General features: G+C 42.6%; 1 protein-coding gene across 2 annotated transcripts in view; it reads right to left on the reverse strand.

The window, feature by feature from the left end:
* LOC105698957 (ras-responsive element-binding protein 1) overlaps positions 1–17283 on the reverse strand; it is a 31968-nt gene extending 14685 nt beyond the window's left edge. For both annotated transcript variants that reach the window (XM_012423615.1, XM_012423613.1), the window contains exon 1: positions 16817–17283. In XM_012423615.1, the coding sequence (XP_012279038.1) occupies positions 16817–16835 (19 nt within the window). In that variant the 5' untranslated portion in view covers positions 16836–17283. The remainder of the gene's footprint in view (positions 1–16816) is intronic.
* Between the last annotated feature and the right edge of the window lie 8646 nt (positions 17284–25929).

Consider the following 25929-nt stretch of genomic DNA (forward strand, 5'->3'; position numbering starts at 1 on the left):
AGTAATTTCCGAAGCATGGCCATATCATAAAGCGGTCGTTTTCAAATCGCATTGGGAAGTATTTACGTGCCCTAGACATATATTTACTCGATCATGACCCGTGCGCGGCAGTTCTCAGTCCTGCTCCGCGTCTTGCGCGAACCTACAAGTGTGCGTACATCCGTATATACAAGACATACACAGAGGTACGTATGAGCAGGTAGAGCGTGGAACGAGCAACAATAGGCCTCGCGCCACGCGTGGTCGTGCGGCACGTCCGTGCCGAACGTACGGTAAGACCTCGGCTGCGCTAGCGTGATGATTTTTATTCAGTCGTGTAAACCGTGCACGCGCCGGGCACGTATGCGCGCGCCGAGGCCCGGCTTCGATCTGACCCGCGGCACGTCCCGGCGCTTAGTCTGGGCAAGGGACGAGCAATAGACGAGCAACGGACCGACAACGGATTGACAATGGCCCGGCATTGGACCGGCAACGGATTGGCAACGGACGGGCAACGGACGAGCAACAAACGAGCAACAAACGAGCAACAAACGAGCAACAAACGAGCAACAAACGAGCAACAAACGAGCAACGGACCGACCGGACCGATAACAGATTGACAACGGTCCGGCAACGGATGAGCAACGGACCGGCAACAGACCGGCAACGGACCGGCAACGGACCGGCAACGGACCGACAACGGATGAGCAACAGTCTCGAGTCCTCTTCTTTACTTTTAACGGCTTTCCATCTTCCCGCCTTACTTGCCTATAACCCACTGCCTCTCCACAATTTTCGATTTACAAGGTATAAATCTTTATTTACAATATTACTACACCGGAAGTGCTAGTGATCTCGTTATTTCATATAGCGAATACGCAATGCGGCGAATAAACCCACGTGAGATGAAAGTGCGAGAGGTGAGCGCTCTCGTCAAAAATATGTAATAAACGCCCTGATTCTAGAGGAGAGCCAATCGACTCTTTCGTAGTAGGTGATTAAGCGCGCGAGCACGCACATTCGCTACGAGCCGATTTTAGGAGAGAAGAGCGACGATCGGCCGAGAAATTATCGGAACCAGCATCGGCGCGTTTCGAGAAATCCTTAACGATTCTCGTTAGAGCAATTCCGCGATTGCCGGTGACCCACTTTGAGCACCTCGACACGAGGAAGCAATATAAGAACTCGGTGCTGGTTTCCGTGCCAAAAATGTACGCTCATCTTCCCGAAGCAGAGATAACACCGCGTCCGGGATATTTGAGATTTAAAAACAGAAAGGCATTTCGAAAATGCGCATGCCCTTTGGAAAGCTACAAGGTGATATGAAATATATATATATATATTGTCCCTTTCATATCATATATTTATACGGTATATATATATATAAACCGTCAAAATATTTATAAATCTTTTCTCCAAACTGGAGGTACCGAATAAATTGACACTTTAATACGTGATTATCGAGGCCCTCGGAAAAATCGCGATGCCCTTGGCATTTCATATTTCACAAAAAAAATGTGATATTGATTCTAGTCTAGGCTAAATAAAACAAAATTTTGGTTGAAAAATGAAATTTCATGAGCATTACGGCATTCCTTAGGGCCTCCATAATCACGTGCTGATGTTTCAAATGACTCGTCGCACCAAGTTTGGAGGAATGTTTTATAAATATTTTCACGTTACGATATATAGAATGATCCTTTCATATCACCTTAATTCGACTAGATTTCAACGCTAAAACTTTTCTCCAAACTCGGGGCACCGAATCATTTGAAACTTCGTCACGCGATTATAGATGCCCTCGGGAAGATCGCGATGCTCGTGAAATTTCATTTTCCCTCCAAAAATACAATCTTGGTTCTAATCTAGGCTAAATACAAATATTTTCTATCCTGAAAATGAAATTTCACGAATATCGCGTTCATTCTTGAGACCTTCCCAATCACACGCCGAAGTGTCAAATAATTCTCCGAACTCGGTGTGGAGAAAAGCTTTATAAATATCTTCACATTCTGATACATAGAAGGAGCCTTTCATATCATCATAACTCACCGATGCTATTTATCGTTGACTTTCCGCATAATAAATATATTGGGTATTGTACCACATGGCATATTCCACCTGTCGTTTCCGTACAATAAATATCAAGAAATCGAAGTAAAACTCCAGAAATCCTCTGAATTCATGCTTTCTGGGGCCCTAATTGACTGCAGAGGGACACCCTGCGCCATCTGTGATTTCCAGGTCAATTAAATTTTCACTCCGAGACCTCGTATTCCCACCGTTTTAGCATAGAAGCGCATACAACACTTTTTTTGCCTTTATCCCGTTCAAATGCGAATTAATCGGTTACTAGAGTGTTCTAAATTGTCGTAAAATTGTCCTGACCCTTTTGTTTCTCATATCAAAGCCTTCGATAATTTTATATTGATCGAAATATGAGAGCTCGACGCCATTTTGCTTCTGGTCTGGGCTAAATTAAAAATTGTTTTCCAAAAATACAAATTTGGAATGTGTCAGGACAATTCTTAGATGATCAGGAGTGATGTGTCAAAGTTTCGGACAGTTTGGTCTATTACCCTTAAAAAAAAGTGTTGTATTCGAATCGGGGTTTCACTTCACCTTAAGCGTAATATCAATTATCATCGCGGAATCGATACAGCGTGAAAAGTCGTCCGGCTCGTCGTTCCGACTCGGGAGGCTCAGAAAATGGCGAAGGTCACGCAAAGGGCGCGCGAGAGGCGGGACGCGATGCTGTGCTGTAGCCGCCGCGGAAAGGGAGGGGAGCGGGTCGCGCGGGCGGCCCCCGAGCAGCGGTTGGTCAGGCTCGATCTTCGGAGGTTTTATCTCGCTGTCGGCGGCGCTGCGGTCGCGCCAGCCGGCTCGTCCAATCCAGAGCTCCCCCTCCCGCCGGCGCGGCGCCTTTCTCCCGCAGTCGGGGCGCCCTCTCTCGCCGGCTACTCCCACGCTCGCGGCGGGAGAGCGGCAAAAATGGCGCTCGCCCGGCGTGTTTCGAGAGCTGTTGCCCTGGCAACCTTGGACTCACCCACCCGGAACCCCCGGCCACCCTCGGCCGAGCCCAATAGGTCGAGATACGGGCCGAACGGCGGCCGCGCGTGAGAACGACCCGCCAACCCCGACTCCGCCGAGGCGTCTCCCGGTAACTGCTGTCGAGTACATCTTCGGCATTAAGGTTAAGTGAAACCCCCCTTCAAATCAGTCTATTCGAATACAACACTTTTTTTTAAGGATATTGGAACAAACTGTTCGAAACTTTGACTCACGGCTCGTAATCATCTAAGAATTGTCCTGACACGTTAAAAATTTGGATTTTTGGAAAAAATTTTTAACAGCCCAAACCAGAACCAAAATGGCGTCGAGCTCTCATATTTCGATCAATATACAATTATCGAGGGCTTCGAGATGAGAAACGAAAGGGTCAGGACAATTTTACGAGAATTTAGAACACTCTGATAATCGATAAACTTGCATTTGAACGGGATAAAGGCAAAAAAAGTGTTGTATGCGCTTCTATGCCAAAACGATGGGAATACGAGGTCTCGGAGGGAAAATTTAATTGACCTGGAAATCACAGATGGCGCAGGGGGTCCCTCTACAGTCAATTAGGGCCCCAGAAAGCATGAATCCAGAGGATTTCTGGAGTTTTACTTCGATTTCTTGATATTTATTATACAAAAACGACAGGTGGAGTATGCCATTTGGTACAATACCCAATATAATTCGACCCAGCTGTCAATATAAAAACGAACGTCGGCAACGTAGGTATTTATAAAAATCTTTATCGGCGTCGATCAAGTTCCTCGACGTGTTTCACTTCACCTTAATAATACCATCGGCTACGTTAGGATCATGCCTACTTGTAATAGTCTACAAATTAAGTGTACGATTCATTCGTATGAAGGTGATACGAAAGGGTCATTCTATATATATATATATAAAATAAAGCGTGAAAATATTTGTTAAACTTTCCTCCAAACTGGGTGCACCGAATCATTGGAAACTCTTGTGACGGTCATAGTATGTATACAGTAGACGTTCTTACTTCACCACGGGCCTTCGATAGCCCAGCGATACGCTCACCGTTTGTATCCCGCTTAGGAGAGATTTTTCAGGGGCTAAGGTAGAATCTGCCTGATAAGCCTTACCAAGGAGTCCGTAGGCATACCCAGGACGAAACATAAAAACGGTGGAAACACAATCCCATTCCCATACTTTGACACGTGATTATGGAGGCCCTAAGGAAGAACGTGATGCTCGTGAAATTTCATTTTTCGAAAAAGAACTCTCACTGGCTCTTGTCCGAGATAAATACAAATTTTTTCTCGAAAAATGACATTTCTCCTTCGTTGTCACGGGCTGAAGTTTCAAATTATTCGATGCATCTTGTTTGGAGCAAAGTTTTATGAACATTTTGACATTTAGCATATATATATATGTATGACACTTTCATATCACCTTAACGAAAAATTGCCCTTGACCCGACTGTGGTTATGTTCGTCCTTTTAAGGTGATGTGAAAGGGTTATTCTATATATCAAAATATTTATAAATCTTTTCTGCAAACTGAGTGCACCGAATCATTTGAAACGTTAACACGTGATTATATGAAGGTCCTAAGGAAGAACGCGATGCTCTTGAAATTTCATTTTTCAAGAAAAATTTTGTTTTATTTAGCTTAGACTAGAACCAAGATCACATTTTTTCAGTGAAAAATGTAATTTTACGAGCATCGCGTTCTTTCTTAGGGCCTCCATAATCACGTACTGAAGTTTCACACGATTCCGTGCCCCCGATTTGGTGAAAAGTTTTATAAATATTATGACGTTTTATGTATACAGAATGACCCTTTCATATCACCTTAATTTACTAACGTTTCGTTGTTAATAATCGTCAAGAACGTAACGTCGCGAAAAGAACCCGACAAATTATCTTACGACGCTTTACGTGCAAAACCATAAAGCATGGAGTTCTTTTTAATTTGGCCGAGTCGCAAATTCTAAAGGTCGTCGTTATGATTCCCAAATTGACCGTCCAAATCCGGTTCAATAAATTTTTAATAATTTTTAATAATTTCAAATAAATCTTCCGAAGATTATAGAACGCGAATTATTGCAAACCTACTGACTGCTATCATGATATCTTGACGCAACAACGCTGGGGTATATCAAAATTGCGTATAAAAAATGGAAGCAAGAAACGAACGCCTTTGCTTTTCCCGAAAAATACTTTATGCGAAGTTTCTGTTCGGTTTAATTTTGTTAGCGTGAGCGTCCTTTCTTGGTTCAGACGTCAATTGCATGAAAATGCAGATTTCCCGGGCAACAAGGTCGTCACCATTGCGCGAGAGTTGCAGCGCACGACGAACAGAGTTTGAGAGGTTATGGAGGCCGCCGAGGTAATCCGCGGTTAAGATGAAGTGAAACACGTCGAGGAAGATGATTTTTCCAAATACCTACATTGCGGACGTTCGTTTTTATATTGACAGCTGTGTCGAATTATACTGGGTATTGTACCAAATGGCATACTCCACCTGTCGTTTTCGTACAATAATTATAAAGAAATCGAAGCAAAACTCTAGAAATCCTCTGGATGCATGCTTTCTGGGGCCCTAATTGACTGCAGAGGGACCCCCCGCGCCATCTATGATTTGCATGTCAATTAAATTTTTATTCCGAGACCTCGTATTCCCATCGTTTTAGCATAGCAGCGCATAAGACACTTTTTTTGCCTTTATCCCGTTCAAATACGAGTTTATCGATTACCAGAGTGTTCTAAATTGTCGTAAAATTGTCCTGACCCTTTCGATTCTCATATCAGAGCCCTCGATAATTGTATATTGGTCGAAATATGAGAGCTCGACGCCATTTTGGTTCTGGTCTGGGAAAAGTAAAAAAATGTGTTCCGAAAATCCAAATTTTGAATGTGTCAGGAGAAATCTTAGATGATCATGAGTCATCATGTCTCAAGGTTTCGGACAGTTTCGTCCAATACCCTTAAAAAAAAAGTGTTGTATTCGAATCGACTGATTTGAAGGGGGTTTCCCTTCACCTTAAACGGAGCACCGCAGCGCCCGAAGGTGACCAATGGGCCGGCGATTCCGCGAACTTCGCCAGAGCAATTCCCTCGTAAACATTTTATTCGGATAAGCCGTCCCGATTCGGAGAAACCTTCGTCTACCTGAAACCTCAATGTTACGTTCGACGTCCCGTAAATCTTTCCGTTATCATTCGAGACGCGCGCAAATATAATTTCTTTCTTCTTCGAGACTACGGAATGCAAAATCAGGCATCATCGGTCAATCGCCTCACTCGATGCGAACTGAAACGCCGTTTCCTCCTACGGTCCGTTCCGGTTGCCTCTGATTCGCCCTAGATGGCGTTAAACCACACCTTGCGACCGATTTTTATCCCGTTTTTAACCCGTTCTCCCGCAAGAGTCATTAAACATCCGATTCCAGTTTTACTTCGCGTTTCAAGTTTCTCGGTGGACTCTACTTTCGGTTACTACGTGACCTTCCAGCGCTGTTTAGTCATCTCCGGCTTTTGTTATCTATTATTGCGAGTGTCCCACGTCAAGCCTTACGAGGGAGGTCCCACTGTACACTTAATACCTACAGGGAAATAACGATTGGATTTTACATGCTAAGTGCTCACGTGCAAAGACTATTAAGGTGATATGAAAGAGTCAGCCTATATGTGCCCATAATTATGAAAGTGGTCTAAGTCATATATTTTTTGTTTCGAAGTTACGTTGAATTAATTTAGTTTAAAATAATGTGGCGTGAAATAACTGATAAACTCATTTTTTTTTTCAATTTTGACTTAGACCACTTTCATAATTATGGGCACATATATATCTGAGAAGTCAAATCGTTGGGGAAAGTATTCTCCGAATTCGGGGTACCGATTCGTTTCTAATTTCACCACGGGACGATAGAGGCCCTAAAGTAGGTCCTGAAACTCATGAAACTTCATTTTTCATCAAAAATTTATTTAGTTATCATGGACTAGAACCAACATGGCGTGGTCCGGACACGTTTTCGATGTTTTATGCTTCTCGGAGGCTTAGAATCGAAAATGAAGAGTTTCAGGACCTAGCTCGAACAATCTAGAATACCGTAGAATTGGAATATTACCCAGTCAGATGGGAAAATGTGGAAAATACTTTCGCCAACGATTGCAAGAGAACGCTGGCTTGTCCAGGGGCTAACGCGTGTTTTTAGAGCAAAAATTTAGTTCCAGCTAAACGTCACAGATGGCGACGTTGGTCCTAAGCAGTCGTTAGAATATTGAATTCACGGGATTTCGAGAGTTTTACGTCGATCTCTTTATCATTACTTTACCGAAACGACAAGTGGAACGCTTCACTTCGTATAATTCTCAACGTAGACCGTAAAATACTTGAACATAAATTTAAATGTCGGTAACGGGACTCTTCTGTCACCACATGAGTATTCAAAACGACATTACCCCCAAAAAGGGTGGAGATGAATTTTATTTCACCGACGTCGATTAAATTTCTCAGCGCCTTTCGTATCATCTTAAATTAACATTACACCTAAAGCATTATAGTATACCAAGGCATGCCTATGTGCAACGCGCATTATCGCATTCCATCTTTTTACCAAGAAGCGATGCACTCTAGTATTCCGCGTTCTAAATCCAAACCTCTAATTTCTCTTCGCGTGGGCACGTCGATACCGATCGGTGTAAATGTCGCAAAACTGGAGTTACTTACGTGGCCCAACCGAGTGTCTCCGCATATACCTAGGTACGTCAACGAATACAGGTATAGTTACACATACGCGTACACGTTACTAGATATACCTAGATACGCCAACGAATACAGGTAAGGCTACACATACGCGTACACGTTACTAGATATACCTAGATACGCCAACGAATACAGGTGTGGTTACATATACGCGTATACGCCACTAGGTATACCTAGATATGCTACGAATACATGTATGGTTACACATACGCGTATACGCTACTAGATATACCTAGATATGCTACGAATACAGGTATGGTTACACGTACGCGTATACGCTACTAGATATAGGGTAAGTCCGGGATATATGGACCACCGGTATAGAAGGACTAGTCGAATATTTGGTTGGGGTGTCACAGCAGCGCTGCAGTCGTTGTCTGAAGTTGTTCTTCTTGAGTAGACGGAACCACGCTTAAGTTTTGCTCATGAGTTTCATGCGTATTTTAGAAGAAAACTTTGTTTATTTCTTTTGGTGAGTTGACAAATATTTTATACTGGATTTATTTGATATGTGGTTAAGTTAGTTTAAATGATTTCGACGTAAGATCAATCCTATAACTCAAGTGTATACTTGAGTACAATCTTGACCTAAAATGGCATGCCGGTAGCGTTGTTTGTCTGGACGGGAAACTGGTCCATCTATCCCCGACAATTGGGATAGATGGACTACTTGAAAAAACCTGGGATAGGCGGACCATATCTCCTATTAGGGCTTTACTTTCTATATAAATGGATATATGGATGAATGGATGGATGGATGTGAATATAAATCAGACTACCTATATTTTCTAAGTATATTGACTATCAAATTTACTTATCCTTTTTCAAATAGTTTATAACTCTATACTAATCACTTTTCAAGCAGTTTATAACTTTATACTTTGAAATAAACAATGTTTATACCTTTGATAACATGTATTTCTTGTGTTACACCCTGATTTAGTAACGTATACCAGAGGTCCATCAATCCCTAGGAGGTGGTCCATCTAACCCGAGTACCCCCGGGATAGATGGACTACCGAGTAAAAAAAAGAAAAAATCATAACTTCAAGTGTGATTAGTGTAACAGCTGGAGAAGTGCTTACAATTGTTCAAGGTCATATACATATTACAAAAAAAATATACCAAATCCTAGACATTGCGAAGTTTCAGAAAAAATGACTTTAAAAAAACATGGACCAACTATCCCGGACTTACCCTACCTAGATATGCTACGAATACATGTATGGCTACACATACGCGTATACGCTACTAGGTATACCTAGATACGCTAACGAATACAGGTATGCTTACACATACGCATATACGCTACTAGATATACCTAGATACGCTAACTAATACAGGTATGCTTACACAAACGCGTAGATGGTACTACTAGGCGGTCATATGCGGTACTCGTGGCTTATAACTTGCGTTATGCCCAAGGTCTAAGGTTAGGAGGGTGTTACGACCGCGTCCTAGGGTATATACATCGCTAAAAATGCCGGTTTTCAATTATCTTACATAAATGTAAGTTAGATTTCTTGTTTTCTATTTTTCCTGCCACTATTTGAAACATTCATTGAATTGGATGTATACCACGAGTAGGATGTCTCTAAAGTGTTAATCGGTAGGTGCTGCATGAGTAATTCATAGTTCATTGACGCGTTCGTCCCCACCCACGCGAATGTGACGCGCAATTGAAAAATAAATGAAATAGTTCCACTCGTACCGACACTGGCGTCAGTTATCACCGGTATTGGATAAAAGTGCGCAGGCATGATTGTCGGTTTCCTCTGAATCGACTTAGGCACCGCAAGGCGGTATCGATACGTGGGATTATCTCGACATACCGTAATTATCGCACAACTAGCGTCAGATATTACAAAGGTTACGGCGTTTCTTATATCGCGCTGCATATTATCACCTTTATCGCCAAATGAAAAGTCAAATGTTTGCAAGCCTTTAAGGCAGTTTAATTAAATGTGGACCGGTTGAAATATATTCCACTCGGATAGATCATTGATATTATAGTAAAGATATTATTAACAACCGATGCCACTTAAAAGTGATATTAATGAATTAAAGAAGAATAATTTATCCTGGAAGTACTTTTTTTTTTCTCTCCGTGTAAATACCTAATGTGATAAACGCGGTGCTCGATTCTGCAATGCGGACTTCCGTGCGCCCTAATTATTAGACCCCATTAGCGTCTATTTAACATTTTCTATTTAAAAAGTATATATATAAAAAAAACCACAATATTTGGAAAGTATACAGGTCCACGTACATTAAAAGCGTTACATTTTATCGAAAACCCACATATTACAAAGATTACGGCGTTTCTTACATGGCGCTGCATATTATCACCTTTATCACCAAATGAAAAGTCAAATGTTTGCAAGCCTTTAAGGCAGTTTAATTAAATGTGGACCGGTTGAAATATATTCCACTCGGATAAATCATTGATATTATAGTAAAGATATTATTAACCACCGAAGCCACCTAAAAGTGGTATTAAAGATCTAAACATGAATAATTTATCCTGGAAGTATTTTTTTTTTTCCTAATTATTAGACCCCATTAGCGTCTATTTAACATTTTCTGTTTGAAAAGTATAAAAAAAAAGAAACCACATAATATTTGAAAAGTATACAAGTCCACGTACATTTAAAGCGTCACATTTTATCGATGCAAAACCCACGTGGCGATACTTTTCTCTCGGCTATTAACCCTTATCACTCCAACCGGCAGCAATACTGCCAACTTCTAATGCTCTTCTAATATTCTTGGAGTGATAAGGGTTAAAAGGGAAGGAAGCGATACAAGATCCCGAGGAGCTATTTCTATCGACTTTTTCGATAACGGAATCGCTGCAGTGGTCACTGGTTGACAATGTTATGACGGCATATGCGTCGCTTTGCATATCGCGATTCGCGAGCCCAGTTTTGCGCCGGCTCTTATCGGGAACACGTTCGGGCATCTATCCTCGACATTATCTCAATTTTATTCCGGTGCACTAATTCTAGTTCTGACTGCGGCAAGTTGGAGCGAGGTTAAGAAGTAGAGCCAGGTTCGAATCGGTTTTCCGCAAAGAAGAAAAAAAAAAACTCGCGCAATGCAGTGATCGTGCGCAGGCGCAAGTGGGACCGAATAAAATTCTAATCGAATCTTGTTAAGGTGATATGAAAGAGTCAGCCTATATATATCTGAGAAGTCAAATCGTTGGGGAAAGTATTCACCGAATTGAGGATACCGATTAGTTTTTTATTTCACCACGGGAAGATAGAGGCCCTAAAGTAGGTCCTGAAACTCATGAAATTTCATTTTTCATCAAAAATTTATTTACTTATCATGGACTAGAACCAACACGGCGTGGTCCGTGCAAGTTTTCGATGTTTTATGCTTCTCGGAGGCTTAGAATCGAAAATGAAGAGTTTCAGGATCTAGCTCGAACAATTTAGAATGTGGTAATTAAAAGTGGAAATTAATTAATTTAAAAGTGGAAAATACTTTCGCCAACGATTGCAAGAGAACGCTGGCAGGTCCAGGGGCTAATGCGTGTTTTTAGAGCAAACATTTAGTTGCAGCTAAACGTCACAGATGGCGACGTTGGTCCTAAGCAGTCGTTAGAATATTGAATTCCCGGGATTTCGAGAGTTTTACGTCGATCTCTTCACCATTACTTTACTAAAATGGCAGATAAAACGCTTCATTTCGTATAATTCTCAACGTTGACTGTAAAAGACTTCGATATAAATATAAATGTTGGTAACGGGTTGCGCCAGCTTATGTTACCACTTGAGTATTGAAAATGACGATACTACCAAAAAGGGTATAGATGAATTTTAATTTATCAACCACGATTAAATTTCTCAGCACCTTTTACATCATCTTAAGGTGAAGTGAAACACCCCTTAAATCAGTCGGCCTGAATAAGACACTTTTTTTTAAGGGTATTGGATCGAACCGTTCGAAACTTTGATACATAATTCGTGAGCACCTATGAATTATTCTGACACTTTCAAAGTTTGGATTTTTGAACAAAATGTTTCAACGCAGCCCTGACCAGAACCAGAATGGCGTCCAGCTCTCATATTTTGATCGATATCCAATTATTGAGAGCTCTAATATGAGATGCGAAAGAGTCAGAACAATTGTACCACAATTTAGAACGGTCTGATAATCTAAAAACTCACATTTAAATGGAATAAAGGTAAAAAAAGTGTCATACGCGCTTCTATGCTAAAATGATGGGAATATGAGGTCTCAGAGAGAAAATTTAGTTGACTTGGAAATCCCAGATGGCGTAGGGGATCCCTCTGCGGTGAATTAGGGCCTCAGAAACCATGAATCCAGAGGATTTCTGGAGTTTTCCTTCGATTTCTTTATAATTATTGTACGAAAACGACAGGTGGACCATGCCATTTAGTGCGATATTAAATATAATTCGACACAGCTGTCAATATATAAATGAACGTCGGCAACGTAAGTATTTAGAAAAACCTTTTTTACCGACGTCGTTCAGTTTCTCGACGTATTTCACTTCACCTTAAGAAGTACAGCTAGGTTCGTATCGGTTTTCCGCAAAAAAAAAAAAAGAAACACTCGTTGCAACTGATCGTGCGCAGGCGCAAGTGGAACCGAATGAAATTCGAATCGAACCTTGTTAACACCATGTAATAACTCATCGCGCCGATTAATTTTCCACGGCAGGGGTCACGGGAACCCGTGGGGAGCTATTGACTCTTCGCCACTCCCTAATTCTGATTTCACCCGTTTAAGCGAGCACAGCCACCCTAGGAGTTCACTGCGACACTATGCAATAGAGAGCACCACCCTGTCGCTTGTCGCTGAGGGGAGCGGAACTGCGGGTGCATCCAAATCAATCGCATCTGCATATCTGCACCACAAAGTTATTCACGAAGGACAGAAAGTTACACCTACGAAGTAGTATAAGGTGATCTAACGCCACGTATTGAAATCATCCCCACTTTAGGGGTCCAAGACGTCTAGGTTTTTTTCTGATCTAGTACTGAACGCCTCCTCGATGAAATTTTGCAATTAACCCTTTTAGTGCCAGAGCCGATATATCGGCCCGCACCTTGTAGCGCTTTACTTCGATTTCTTTATAATTAATGTACGAAAACGACAGGTGGAGTATTCCATTTGGTACAATACCCAATATAATTCGACACAGCTGTCAATATAAAAACGAACGTCGGCAACGTAGGCATTTAGAAAAATCTTCTTCATCGACGTCGATCAAGTTCCTCGACGTGTTTCACTTCACCTTAACCGCTTTTATGTCAAATTTGTCTGTATTTCATGTAACGTCCACTGGGAAGAAATTCTTATATAACCGCGGCTCACCTACGGACAACTTGTACCAACGTTTTTGCCTTAATACATTAATTCCCCTGTTTTCATGTCAGTACTTCGATTTAAGATGGATATCCCGGATGAGATCCGAGAAATCTTCGGGAAGCTCTGGCTTTGAATCGTTACGCGACCACAACATGAATTGCGGCTGCATTCAAGACGCAACACAGAAAAAAAAAAAAAAACGTGCATGCAAGTGTTTACGTGACGGTGCGCTGCACACTGTACACGGAACACGTGGAGTACTCTTGCATGTACCTGAATTACGTGTCTTCTCAAGCACCGGTGCCAATGGCTGTTATTCGACGGCATAAGCAGACGTCTTTTGTTAATTAACGCGGTGACGGATAAGAGATCGACGCATAAACGTCGGAGACTCCGATGCCTCGTCAAGAGAAGATGGCCGCGTATTTTCCTTTTCTATGAAAAAAATTAGCCACACCGTAAGCGTATAAATTGAAGTATGACGTATGGAGACGAATCGTCTGCCGACGGTCCTTTTTCATATTTAGGGGTTTTAAGGTGATGCGCAAGCGGTTTCATTTATGAAACTTTTCCCCGAACTGAATGTACCGAGTCGCTTCAAACTTGACAATGTCAATATGAAACCTATGAAAAAGGTCCCTGACTCTCAGACAATGTCAATTTTTTTTTTCAATTTGTTAATAGATATTTTCACAATTTTGTATAAAACGTGAAATTTCATGGGTTTCAGGACCTACCTTAGGTCCTCCACGTTCAGGTTGCAAAGTTTGGAACGATTCGGTATCCTCAGTTCGGAAAAAAGTTTCACGAAAGATAGCCTACTCAGATGCTACTTTCGCCTCCCCTTAAAACACGTTTACAGAAATCTAAGAGAAATGACACGTACCAACGAATTAATCCAGGATTTAATCGAGGACATACAGGGCCGCACCCCGGTCGCCATTTTTCCCCTTTCGCGGTAAACCTCTCGATTTTCCACATCCGTGGACTTCAAGATAACCGTAGACATTTCTCGAGGCGCCAGCAGACCATCCGCGAGTGTTTACATTCGTATGTACTCTTTTTCTTTTATATATCTGTTTAGGAGGAAGATGAGTCGCGGGGAAATCTCCGATCGAACGAGCCGGACGTCTTTCCATACACGGCAGAGATTCGGCGAAGGTCGTCGAAACGTTTCGACCCTCCCGGATAAGTTTGGAGCACAAAGGGTCCTTATCCGAGGAGATTTCGACTACCGTTTGCCTTAGACCGACCGTTAAAGAGATTCGAGACTTCGCGCCGCTTCGCCGTCCAAGATCGCGACACTTATCACGGATACCGAGTTTCCCGATAATCGGCCTTTTTCTTCACAAAGCGTTGATTATTATCTCGCAAAGATGGATGCTATTCCTCTAAAACGAAATTTAACCCTTTGAATTCCGCGCTACCTTAACCTAATACACTTCAGAAGCGTCGTGCCTCATGAGTCACTTAGGAGAATGAAATGTTACCAACCACTGAATGAATTCTGCAGATCTTGTGGTCGATTGAAATTAAGGATAAGTTTGGAGCACAAAGGGTCCTTATCCGAGTAGACTTCGACTGTCGTTTCCCTTAAACCGACCGTTGAAGAGATTCGAGATTTCGCGTCGCTTCGCTGTTCAGATCGCGACACTTATCGCGGATACCGAGTTTCCCGATAATCGGCCTTTTTCTTCACAAAGCGTTGATAATTATCTCGCTAAGATGTGTGCCGTTCCTCTAAAACAAAATTTAACCCTTTGAATTCCGCGCTACCTTCACCTAATATACTTCAGAAGCGTCGTGCCTCATGAGTCACTTCGGAGAACGAAATGTTACCAACCACTGAATAAATTCTGCAGATCTTGTGGTCGATTGATATTAAGGATAAGTTTGGAGCACAAAGGGTCCTTATCCGAGTAGACTTCGACAACCGTTTGCCTTGGACCGACCGTTGAAGAGATTCGAGACTTCGCGTTGCTTCGCTGTTCAGATCGCGACACTTATCACGGATACCGAGTTTCCCGATAATCGACCTTTTTTCAAAAAGCGTTAATAATTATCTCGCAAAGATGGGTGCCGTTCCTCTAAAACGAAATTTAACCCTTCATTCCGCACTACCTTAACGCTAGAATTACCAAGGCCAGTCAAGATGACTGATTTCAAACGGCCCATCCTATACAAAAAAAATCCGCCGGTAGTTCTAGTGTTATCCTAATATACTTCAGAAACGTCATGCCTCGTAGATCTCCTCGGAGAACGAAAGGTAACCTACCACCGAGTAAATTCTGCAGATCTTGTGGTCGATTGAAATTAAGGATAAGTTTGAAGCACAAAGGGTCCTTATCCGAGTAGACTTCGACAACCGTTTTCCTTAGACCGACCATTTAAGAGAGTCGGGACTTCGCCGTTCAAGATCGCGACACCTATCACGGATACCGAGTTTCTCGATAATCCAACTTTTTTCACAAAGCGTTAATAATTATATCGCAAAGATGTGTGCCATGCTTCTAAAACGAAAGTCAGCTCTTTGCATTCCGCGCTACCTAAACCTAATATACTTCAGAAGCGTCGTGCCTCATGAGTGACTTCGGAGAACGAAATGTTACCAACCACTGAATAAATTCTGCAGATCTTGTGGTCGATTGAAATGAAGGGTAAGTTTGAAGCACAAAAGGTCCTTATCCGAGTAGACTTCGACTGCCGTTTCCCTTAAACCAACCGCTAGAGAAATTCGAGACTTCGCGTCGCTTCGCCGTCCAAGATCGCGACACCTATCAGGGATACCGAGTTTCCCGATAATCGACTTTTTTTTTCCATAAAGCGTTAATAATTATCTCGTAAAGATGGATGCCATGCCTCTAAAACAAAATTTAACCCTTTGCATTCCGCGCTACCTTAACCTAATATACTTCAGAAGCGTCGTGCCTCATAGATCTCTTCGTAGAACGAAAGGTTACCTTCCACCGAGTAAATTCTGCAGATCTTGTGGCCGATTGAAATGAAACACACCTTTCGATAAAAATTTCCGTGAAAAATGGAAAGGAAGAAGGGCGATAATTCCTATATCCGCGTCGTCCTTGGCGTTAGTTCCTCCGATACGAGCCGATTCCTGATCTCGAGGATGGAGGTACGACTAGTGCTCCCGACCGTCCCCCTTAAACTCCGGGCCCAGAGCGTCCTATCTTCGATAAGGCGATAAAGCCCGATGGAGCGTCTCTCGAGCGGGGAACCTCGAAAGAATCTCCGCATCCCCGGAGGGCGTTACGTCAGCTCCGGACGTCCAGTGCGTCACTTTTCGAGCTTATTTATCCGATTATCTGGCCCGATCCTCCGATCTCGCGTCACGTAATCATCTGCCGAGTGGAGCTTCCCGAAGCTCCCTCCACCGTCGGGAATCACGAATCGACGTTAAAAATCCCCGCCACTCAAGATCCTTCATTTCCCGAGCGTTAAAACGAAAATATCACGCAAGACGTTAAAGGACATTTCCTATCCGGCATTTCGCACGACGAGCCGATCAGGCCAACGCGAAGCCGTCCTCCCAGGTAGTTACAATTGATTTCTCCCCCCGGGGCCCCACCAAGATGGGAATTTCACGTATATTTTCCATTTCGGAGAGTTTTCCGCAACGCGTATACGCATATCGGAGCGCAGGCCGAGATATATCGTTTCACCACGTAGACCGTTCGACGTACCTTTCGTGGAGTAATCCATGCCGGTCCGGCCGCCGATAGCGATCAGCCTCTTCTTCGATCACCGGAAACCGGCCGAACAGTCTTTCCGAGGTGACCGGTCGAACCCGGAGTCTCGCCAGGTCGCCTAGTCACCCATGTCACCACTCACGGTTCGCCGAACGAAATCCAGGGGCAAGTCACCCCCGCGAGGCGCCCAGGGCGTCCATCGGCGAGGCTGCATGCCAACTAAACCCGCACTCGCGACACCGCGTACTCTCGTCCTCGTTCGCGCGAATTCAAAATGCGCAACGGCCGTTGCTCTCGACGCCGAAACGTCCCGACCCCGGCACCCCACCTTGCACCTTGCACCTTCCACCGGTCCGAGTGGTCTGCGAGGAGCCGACGTCGCGCCCCCGCGGCAGAGGGGCCAGGGAGGAGCGTTGCGAGGTCCAGGAGAGCGGTCTCGCCGATCCGACTAGCCGCGGAGAAGTGAGTCTCCGCCGGTTCTGACAATTTCTCTCAACCTGCGCCGGCTCATCTCTCCCCCTCCGCCCCCGGCACCGCCTCCTCTCCTCTCTCTCACCTGTCTCTCGCGGTCATCCCCTCCCCGCGGCCGACCGAGCGGGCCCTCCCCTCCCCTCGCTCCTCTCGGCCGGCCCCCACCCCGGCGCCCTACCTGCTCCGTCCCCACCCCGCGCGGGGCGGTCTCCCTCGCGCCCTGGCATGCCTCTCTCTCGCGCACCTGCCGGCCACCCGCTCCCCCCTCCCGATTCGCTCCGCCGAGTCGGGCCGCGGATTCGGAGGTACGTACTATTTGTCTATGGACGTATCGCGCGAAATCACGGGGAAGAACTCGACATCCAGAGTTTGGCGATGTTCCTTTAAGGTGACGCGAAGGAGCCATTCTGGGATTAGTAAACTTTTCTTCAAACTGGATGCATCGAGTAGTTCGAAACTTCGGTATATGATTATGGAGGATTAAGGAAAACCGTGGTGCTCGCAAAATTTCATTTTTTATATAAGGATGTTTCCATTTATCCCAGACTAGAAACAAGAGTACATATTTCTCAGAGAAATGAAATTTCCTTAGCACTATGTTTTTCCCTAGGACCTCCGCAAGCACGTGTTGAAGTTCCTAATGATACGGTGCACCCAGTTTGGAGAAAAGTTTTATAGATATTTTCAAATCTTTATATATGACTACGATTGATATATGAATTTGATGTATGACTTCATGATTGATACATGAATTTGATGTATGATTACAATTTATATATGAATTTGATATGCCTTCACAATTGATATACGAATTTAATATGTCTTCGCAATTGATATATGAATTTGATATATGTCTTCACAATTGATATATGAATTTGATATGCCTTCACAATTGCTATATAAATTTGATATATGACTTCACAATTGATATATGAATTTGATATGCCTTCACAATTGATATATGCATTTTATGTATGACTTTACAATTGATATATGAATTTGATATGCCTTCACAATTGTTATATAAATTTGATATATGCCTTCACAATTGATATATAAATTTGATATGCCTTCACAATTGATATATGAAACGAAAGTTCTCGTTCTTAAATTATAACCTTTGAAAAATAGCCCGTTGCGAATGCGTTAAGCTTGACGTATCTATTAAACGGTCAGGGACGATATCGACTTTTCAACGACCGTTTTCGCGGCTCCCTCCCACTTTTCTTTCCGTGTCCTTTCGATCGGCCGAGCTTCCGCCTCTGACGCGTCTCCGTCTCTTCCGTCTTCCTCCTCATCGACCGACTCGACCCCCCCCCCCCCCCCCCTCTCGTCTCTCTTGTCCGTTTCGTCCGTTTCGTCGGGGAAGAGCGCGGACGTCCCTCCTACGCCGCGCCGGCACCGCTCGATGGCACGTACCATTGGCGCGATGCTGCGGGAGCCTTTCTCCGTGCGCGGCCGCGAGACCCGCTCCTACTCCCGCGCGCAGCCTCGCCGATAGGTCGACCCGCGGCATTGGTATCGAGAGTATCGAGGCGGCTCACGACTACGTGACCAGCGGGCACGTAGCGCACGTAGACCGGCACCGTTAGCCTCCGGGCGCGCGCCAAAGGGTGGCGCTCTCTTACGTAGACTTCTCTTTACGCGAGCCGACTCTCCGAACGAATTCCACTTTTTCGAATTTCTTCCGAGTTCTCATGCGTAGATCATCCTGCGGAGCGTATTTATGTTTTAATATTCTTAACGTTAAGGATAGGTCAATAAAACGAGGTATTTTCGGAAGTTTTTCGAAGTTCGCGCGTGTAGATCATTTCGAGGATCGAGGACCGATTGTCCCGTATTTATGTTTTAATATTCTTAACGTTAAGGGTAGGTTAATAAAACGAGGTATTTTTGGAATTTCTTCGAAGTTCGCGCGTGTAGATCATTTCGAGGATTGAGGAGCGATCGTCCCGTATTTATGTTTTAATATTCTTAACATTAAGGATAGGTTAATAAAACGAGGTATTTTTTGAAGTTTTTCGAAGTTTGCGCATGCAGATCATCTCGAGGATCGAGGAGCGATCATCCCGTATTTATGTTTTAAGATATAAGGATAGGTTAATAAAACGAGGTGTTTTTGGAACTTCTTCGAAGTTTGCGCATGTAGATCATGTTGAGAATCCGAGGACCGATCGTCCCGTATTTATGTTTTAATATTCTTAACATTAAGGATAGGTTAATAAAACGAGGTATTTTTTTAAGTTTTTCGAAGTTTGCGCATGCAAATCATCTCGAGGATCGAGGAGCGACCATCCTGTATTTATGTTTTAAGATATAAGGATAGGTTAATAAAACGAGGTGTTTTTGGAACTTCTTCGAAGTTTGCGCATGTAGATCATGTTGAGAATCGAGGACCGATCGTCCCGTATTTATGTTTTAATATTCTTAACGTTGAGGATAGGTTAATAAACCGAGGTATTTTCGGAATTTCTTCGTAGTTTGCGCATATAGATCATCTCGAGGATCGAGGACCGATTGTCCCGTATTTATGTTTTAATATTCTTAACATTAACGATAGGTTAATAAAATGAGGTGTTTTCGGAATTTCTTCAAAGTTCGCATGCATAGATCATTCTGTGGTTCAAGGAGCGATCGTCCCGTATTTATGTTTTAATATTCTTAACACTAAAGATAGGTTAATAAAACGAGGTGTTCCGGGATTATGATAAGCAATCGTATACTCGAAGTGGTATTTTCAAGGTGGGATGAGAGGGTCATTTTATATACATAAAACGTGAAATTATTTATAAAACTTTTCTCCAAACTGGGTGCACCGAGTCGTTTGAAACTTCAGGACGTGATCGTGAAGGCCCTAAAGAAGAACGTGATGCTCCGAAAATTTCATTTTTCAAACAAAAATTTGTTTCGTTTATCCTAGATTTGAACCGAGATCACATTCTTTTTTTTTTTTTGAGGAAAATGAAATTTCACGAGCAGTGCGTTCTTCCTTAGGGCCTTCATAATCATGTGCTGAAGTTTCTATCGATTCGGTGCATCCCGTTTGGGGAAAAGTTTAATAAATATTTTGACGGTTTATATATATCGAATGACCCTTTCATACCACCTTGATAAGGAAACGTACGGATGTATTAGTCATTTGGCGCAAAACCCTGCCTAGCTTTTTTATTAATATCGGCTGGGATGTATGGAAGGCTTGAGTGCTGAACTGAATTACAACTGCATTTTATTACAATTTATTCTAGTTTCCTTATAACTGTGCATTTTAATGGATATGTCTGGTATATGTTTTCGAAATAGGATTGAAATGACATCGGTAACAACATTCGTAGGGCGCAGACGTTTATGTTGGGAGTAAACCACCGGGAGTTGGAAATGATTGCGCAATTACGGTTTCTTCGCGAGTTTTAAGACGAGAATAAAAGAAAGAGTTAATAATTGATGTCTCGTGATCCCTCGATATCGCTAGTCGTGCATGATTCAACAAACTTTTTGGTCTCGACTTATCGCCTTGGTATATTAATCGGCGTGATGTGTAATTTTAATTAATTACTCTTCGAAAATCCGTCCATGGCGCTATTCGCGGTTAGCTAAACATTAGTCATTTAATACACTGAGAAATTATTTCTTTGGATGAAGTTAAAGAAACTGTAACATAAAATCAAAGAAATATGGTCTTCGCTCAAAAATACTAAATGTTTAAACTTGATGCATTGCATTGATCGAATACTTCATATCTATTGAATTAATTATCTACATTCTATTGAATTAATTACTCTTCGCAAATTCGTCCCTAGCGCTATTCGCGGTTCGCTAAACATTAGTCATTTAATACACTGAGAAATTATTTCTTTGGATGAAGTTAAAGAAACTGTAGTATAAAATCAAAGAAATATGGTTTTCGCTGAAAAGTGCGAAATGTTTAAACTTAACGCATTGCATTGATCTTCATATCTTATGATAATTCAGTAAGAAATTGAAACTGTATTTCTAATTCAATAACTCAATTCAAAGAAATAATTTCCTTGAAAAAAGAAAAGATTTTTTTCCTTAACTCAATGAAATGAAATATGTCTTCATACCTAAGAAACCATTTCTTTTAATAGATCGAACGAAATATTCCACCACTATTTATTGTAATTAAACGTGTGACAGTTTTAATAAAATTTGTAGAATATTATTATTTCTTCAAATGAAACATTAATATTTCTTTGGGGTAATTACACGTTCTTTCTACCCAAGCACTGATATTTGATTCAAATGAGTATTCTTCTAAGAAATAATTTTCTTTGAATCAACGAAATTTCTTCTCAATGTACATAAATGCATAATTCGTAAATTTGAGTACAAATACGTAATGCTAGTTACGTTTTGTACAGGAAAAATGCGAATAAATGTTCATACTACAAGCTTTGGATATTTTATTGTATCGAGAACACAGTAAACATAAAGTAGTGAAATTCACGTTTTATACACGTAAATCTAATGGGCATAGAGTAGTAGATGTAAAAATATTAAACATTTATCAACCTGCGGTTTTTTCTCTACGTTGAGGGGCTTTTCACTCCAAAATCAGTGATACGATTTCCTTCTTTGAGAACCGATCGTCTTCGATTGCACATGATAAACGACAATGCGATTCGATAACGAGTGACGTACGGCTTTAAAATTGTATCTTCGTTTCGGTGATTTTCAACGATTTCTAGTGACTTCTGCTTACGATTTTCAGCCAATTTTCACGTGATTTCGAGCATTTAAATTCATAACTTCCCGAGGAAATATCCTCTTAACCCTTCGGCTACTAAGAGCGCCTAAAGGCGCCCGACGTTTCGTCCAATATTGCTTGCACGGTCAGACGAATTTCGCCCATATGTCGAAATAGCTCCGTGCTCAAAGGGTTAAGTAATAAACACTTACAAGAAACGTTGATGCTACGTATTAAGTTCTCGATGCTTATCCCTAATTAAGAAAAAACGTGTACTTTAACATAATGTTCAACATAATTTCAACATATAATAAATGATTACGAACGATTATTATAAGTACGGACTACATTTAAACGACGTTCACGTTACACGACTGAAACGGTAGTTTAATAAACGTAAACTAGACGTAACATCAACGGTGAACTTGATAGGGCGAACATTAGAACGTAGAAACTACGTTTCTTGCAACACACTTCATATGATTACAGTTTTAACCCATTTCTCCCCATGTATTCCACCACTTTGTGTTTAATGGAGAGCACAAATGGGTCGAAACCAGTTACCATTAGCAAAGGTTGCAAAGGACACCTGCATTTTGGTATCTTCCCAGAAATAAGGACGTACATGACCCGGTCGAGGCACTTTGTCGGAGCAATTCGACATTGGGGTTAGTTTTTCGGTATTACCCGGGAGGAGTTTCACGTAAACAGGGGGCTGCCCAATTACACAGATTACCAGGAGTTAATCCCCTTTCTCCGAAGAAATCTCCAATGCGAGGCCCTTTTTCGGCCTCTTTAGGTCCCGAAACGGACCCGGACACCTATACCTGGGAACGGGGCCCGAACGGGGCCCGAATGGGACCTGGGGCCCGCATCCGAAAATCCCGGACACTGTTGGCTAAACGTTGGAGTCATCCGCCAGGAGGGTGCCAATTCACAGAAGGGTTACTTCTGCGACTGTCGTCCATGGAAAAGTCAAGAGGTGACCGAGGAGTCGAAATAAGTCAGGGGTGCGAAACAACGCCACGTCGCCGGACCAAGACGGGCCCTTTAGGGGCCTTATGTTAATGCGGCCACGAAAGCAACATCTACCTGCGATACCTCGCATGCTAATTGCCGGTGACCCGGTGGCCCCGGTGTCCAGATGGATCTTCGACACGGGCTGCTGGGCATGCTTTAGGACCAAGGGATGACACCCTTATGTCTTTTACCGTCCGACGTTTTGTCTGCTTCACCTCGGATAGCCCGAATGGAGCCTTTCCTTGTGCCAGTTGGCTGTTGACCATCAACGGTCTTTTCTTCTACCTGAATTAACTTTTTCTGCCTTTGGTCTGTGGTCCATGCCAATCTTCGTTGAAACGTGGCGGGTATCACCGAAAATACCGATGCAACTGGATATGAAAATCGCGGAAACGAAAGTTTTGTCTGCTTCACGTTGGATAGCTCGAACGGATCCTTTCCTTATGCCAGTTGGCTGTTGACCATCAACGGTCTTTCCTTCTAACTGAATTAACTTTTTCTGCCTTTGGACTCTGGTCCATGCCAATGTTCGTTGAAACGTGGCGGGTATCGTCGAAAACACCCGTGCAACTGGATATGAAAATCGCGGAAAGGAACGTTTTGTCTGCTTCACCTCGGATAGCCCGAATGGAGCCTTTCCTTGTGCCAGTTGGCTGTTGACCATCAACGGTCTTTTCTTCTACCTGAATTAACTTTTTCTGCCTTTGGTCTCTGGTCCATGCCAATGTTCGTTGAAACGTGGCGGGTATCGTCGAAAATACCCATGCAACTGGATATGAAAACCGCGGAAAGGAACGTTTTGTCTGCTTTACGTTGGATAGCCCGAACGGAGCCTTTCCTTATGCCAGTTGTCTGAGGACCATCAACGGTGTTCTTCTTCTACCTGAATTAACTTTTTCTGCCTTTGGTCTTTGGTCAATGCCAATGTTTGTTGAAATGTGGCGGGTATCGCCGAAAATACCCATGCAACTGGATATGAAAACCGCGGAAAGAGCTTTAGACTCTATTTTCCGTACGAAGCGCCTCGAAACGGCGAAATAATGGTCGCCTCGTCGTGTGACCCAGAAATCTTGGAAACGTGGACGTCCAACGGAGAATCTATAACTTCTTTATATATCAGAGCTATGACCCTGGTGCCTTCATTCTCGCAGTAGTCGATCGATCGACACCGATTCCCCTCGGGGGAAATGGGGAAAAAAGTAAGGTGACTCGTGGAAATAGATTTTAGCGGTGGTGAAAAAAGTCACGGATTGGACGGAGAAGGGAAAATTTCGGGAACACCTTGGAAGCCTAGATACGAAATTAAGAAAAATTAGGAGACGATCCGTTCGCGATGGCTCGTTAACATGATGTGAAAGTGGCGTCGAAGAGGTTCGGTTTATAAAACTTCTCTCCCAACTCGGTTTACCGAATGGTTTGAAACTTTACAAAGTGAATAGGGAGACTATAAGGAAGGTCCTGAAACTCATGAAATTTCAATTCTTTTCAAATTTGTTTATAGGTATTTTAAAAATAGTTTATAAGAAAGGAAATTTCGCGAGTTTCAGGACCTACCTTAGGGTCTCCATATTCACGTCTTAAAGTATGAAACGATTTGAGGCACCCAGGTAGTAGAAAAGTTTTATGAACGATTGAGCTTTCGAATGCTACTTTCACATCCCCTTAACCCTTTGAACGCGGAGCCATTTCGACATATGGGCGAAATTCGTCTGATCGTGCAGGCAATATTCGACCAAACGTCGGGCGCCTTTAGACGCTCTTAATAAGCAAAGGGTTAACGTGAAGTGAAACACCCTACATATCAGTTGATTCGAATACAACACTTTTGTTTAAGGGTATTAGACCAAACTGTCCGAAACATTGACACATCACTCCTGATCATCTAAGAATTGTCCTGACACATTCAAAATTTGGATTTTTTAACAAAATTTTTTAACTCAACCCAGCCCAGAACCAAAATGGCGTCGAGCTCTTATATTTCGATCAATATACAACTGTTGAAGGCTCTAATATGAGAAACGAAAAGATCAGGACAATTTTATGACAATTTATAACACTCTGATAATCGATAAACTCGCATTTGAACGGGATAAAGGTAAAAAAAAGTTTTATGCGCTTCTATGCTAAAACGATGAGAATACGAGGTCTCGGAGTGAAAATTTGGTTAACCTGGAAATCACAGATGGCGCAGGGTGTCCCTCTGCAGTCAATTAGGGCCCCAGAAAGCATGAATCCAGAGGATTTCTGGAGTTTTCCTTCGATTTCTTTATAATTATTGTATGAAAACGTCAGGTGGAGTATGCCATTTAGTGCAGTACTCAATATAATTTAACACAGCTGTCAATATAAAAACGAATGTCTGCAACGTAGGTATTTAGAAAAATCTTCTTTACCGACGTCGATCAAGTTTCGCGACGTGTTTCACTTCACCTTAAGGGGATGTGAAAGTGGCATCTGAAAGGTTAATAGTTCACGAAACTTCTACGAATTAGGTGTTCTGAATCGGTTCAAACATTACAAAGTGAATGTGGAGGCTATAAGGAAAGTCCTGACCCTCATAAAATTTCATTTTTTATAACAAATTTTAAAGATGTCTGGACAAATTATACAAAAATTGAAATTTGCTCAGTTTCGGGACCTTGCTGTACCCTCCATATTTGCATTGCAAAGTTTGAACAGATTCAGTACACTTAGTTTGGAGAAAAGTTTCATGAACGTGAACTCTTTGACGTCACTTCCAGATCACCTTAAGGTAGGAAATTAAAATATTTCCGACAGGCGACATCGACGGACTTCATCTCCCGTTTTAAGTCATTAGGTCTCCTGTTTCTTACGGTTAATATCGGATGATAAGTATTCCGAACTCTAGTTTCCGAGAAAAGCATTAGCAATTAGTTACGAGGGTACGAGG

The sequence above is a fragment of the Orussus abietinus genome, unplaced genomic scaffold (assembly GCF_000612105.2).
Source record: "Orussus abietinus isolate OABI.00-Male unplaced genomic scaffold, Oabi_2.0 scaffold456, whole genome shotgun sequence".
Taxonomy (NCBI): Eukaryota; Metazoa; Arthropoda; class Insecta; order Hymenoptera; family Orussidae; genus Orussus; species Orussus abietinus.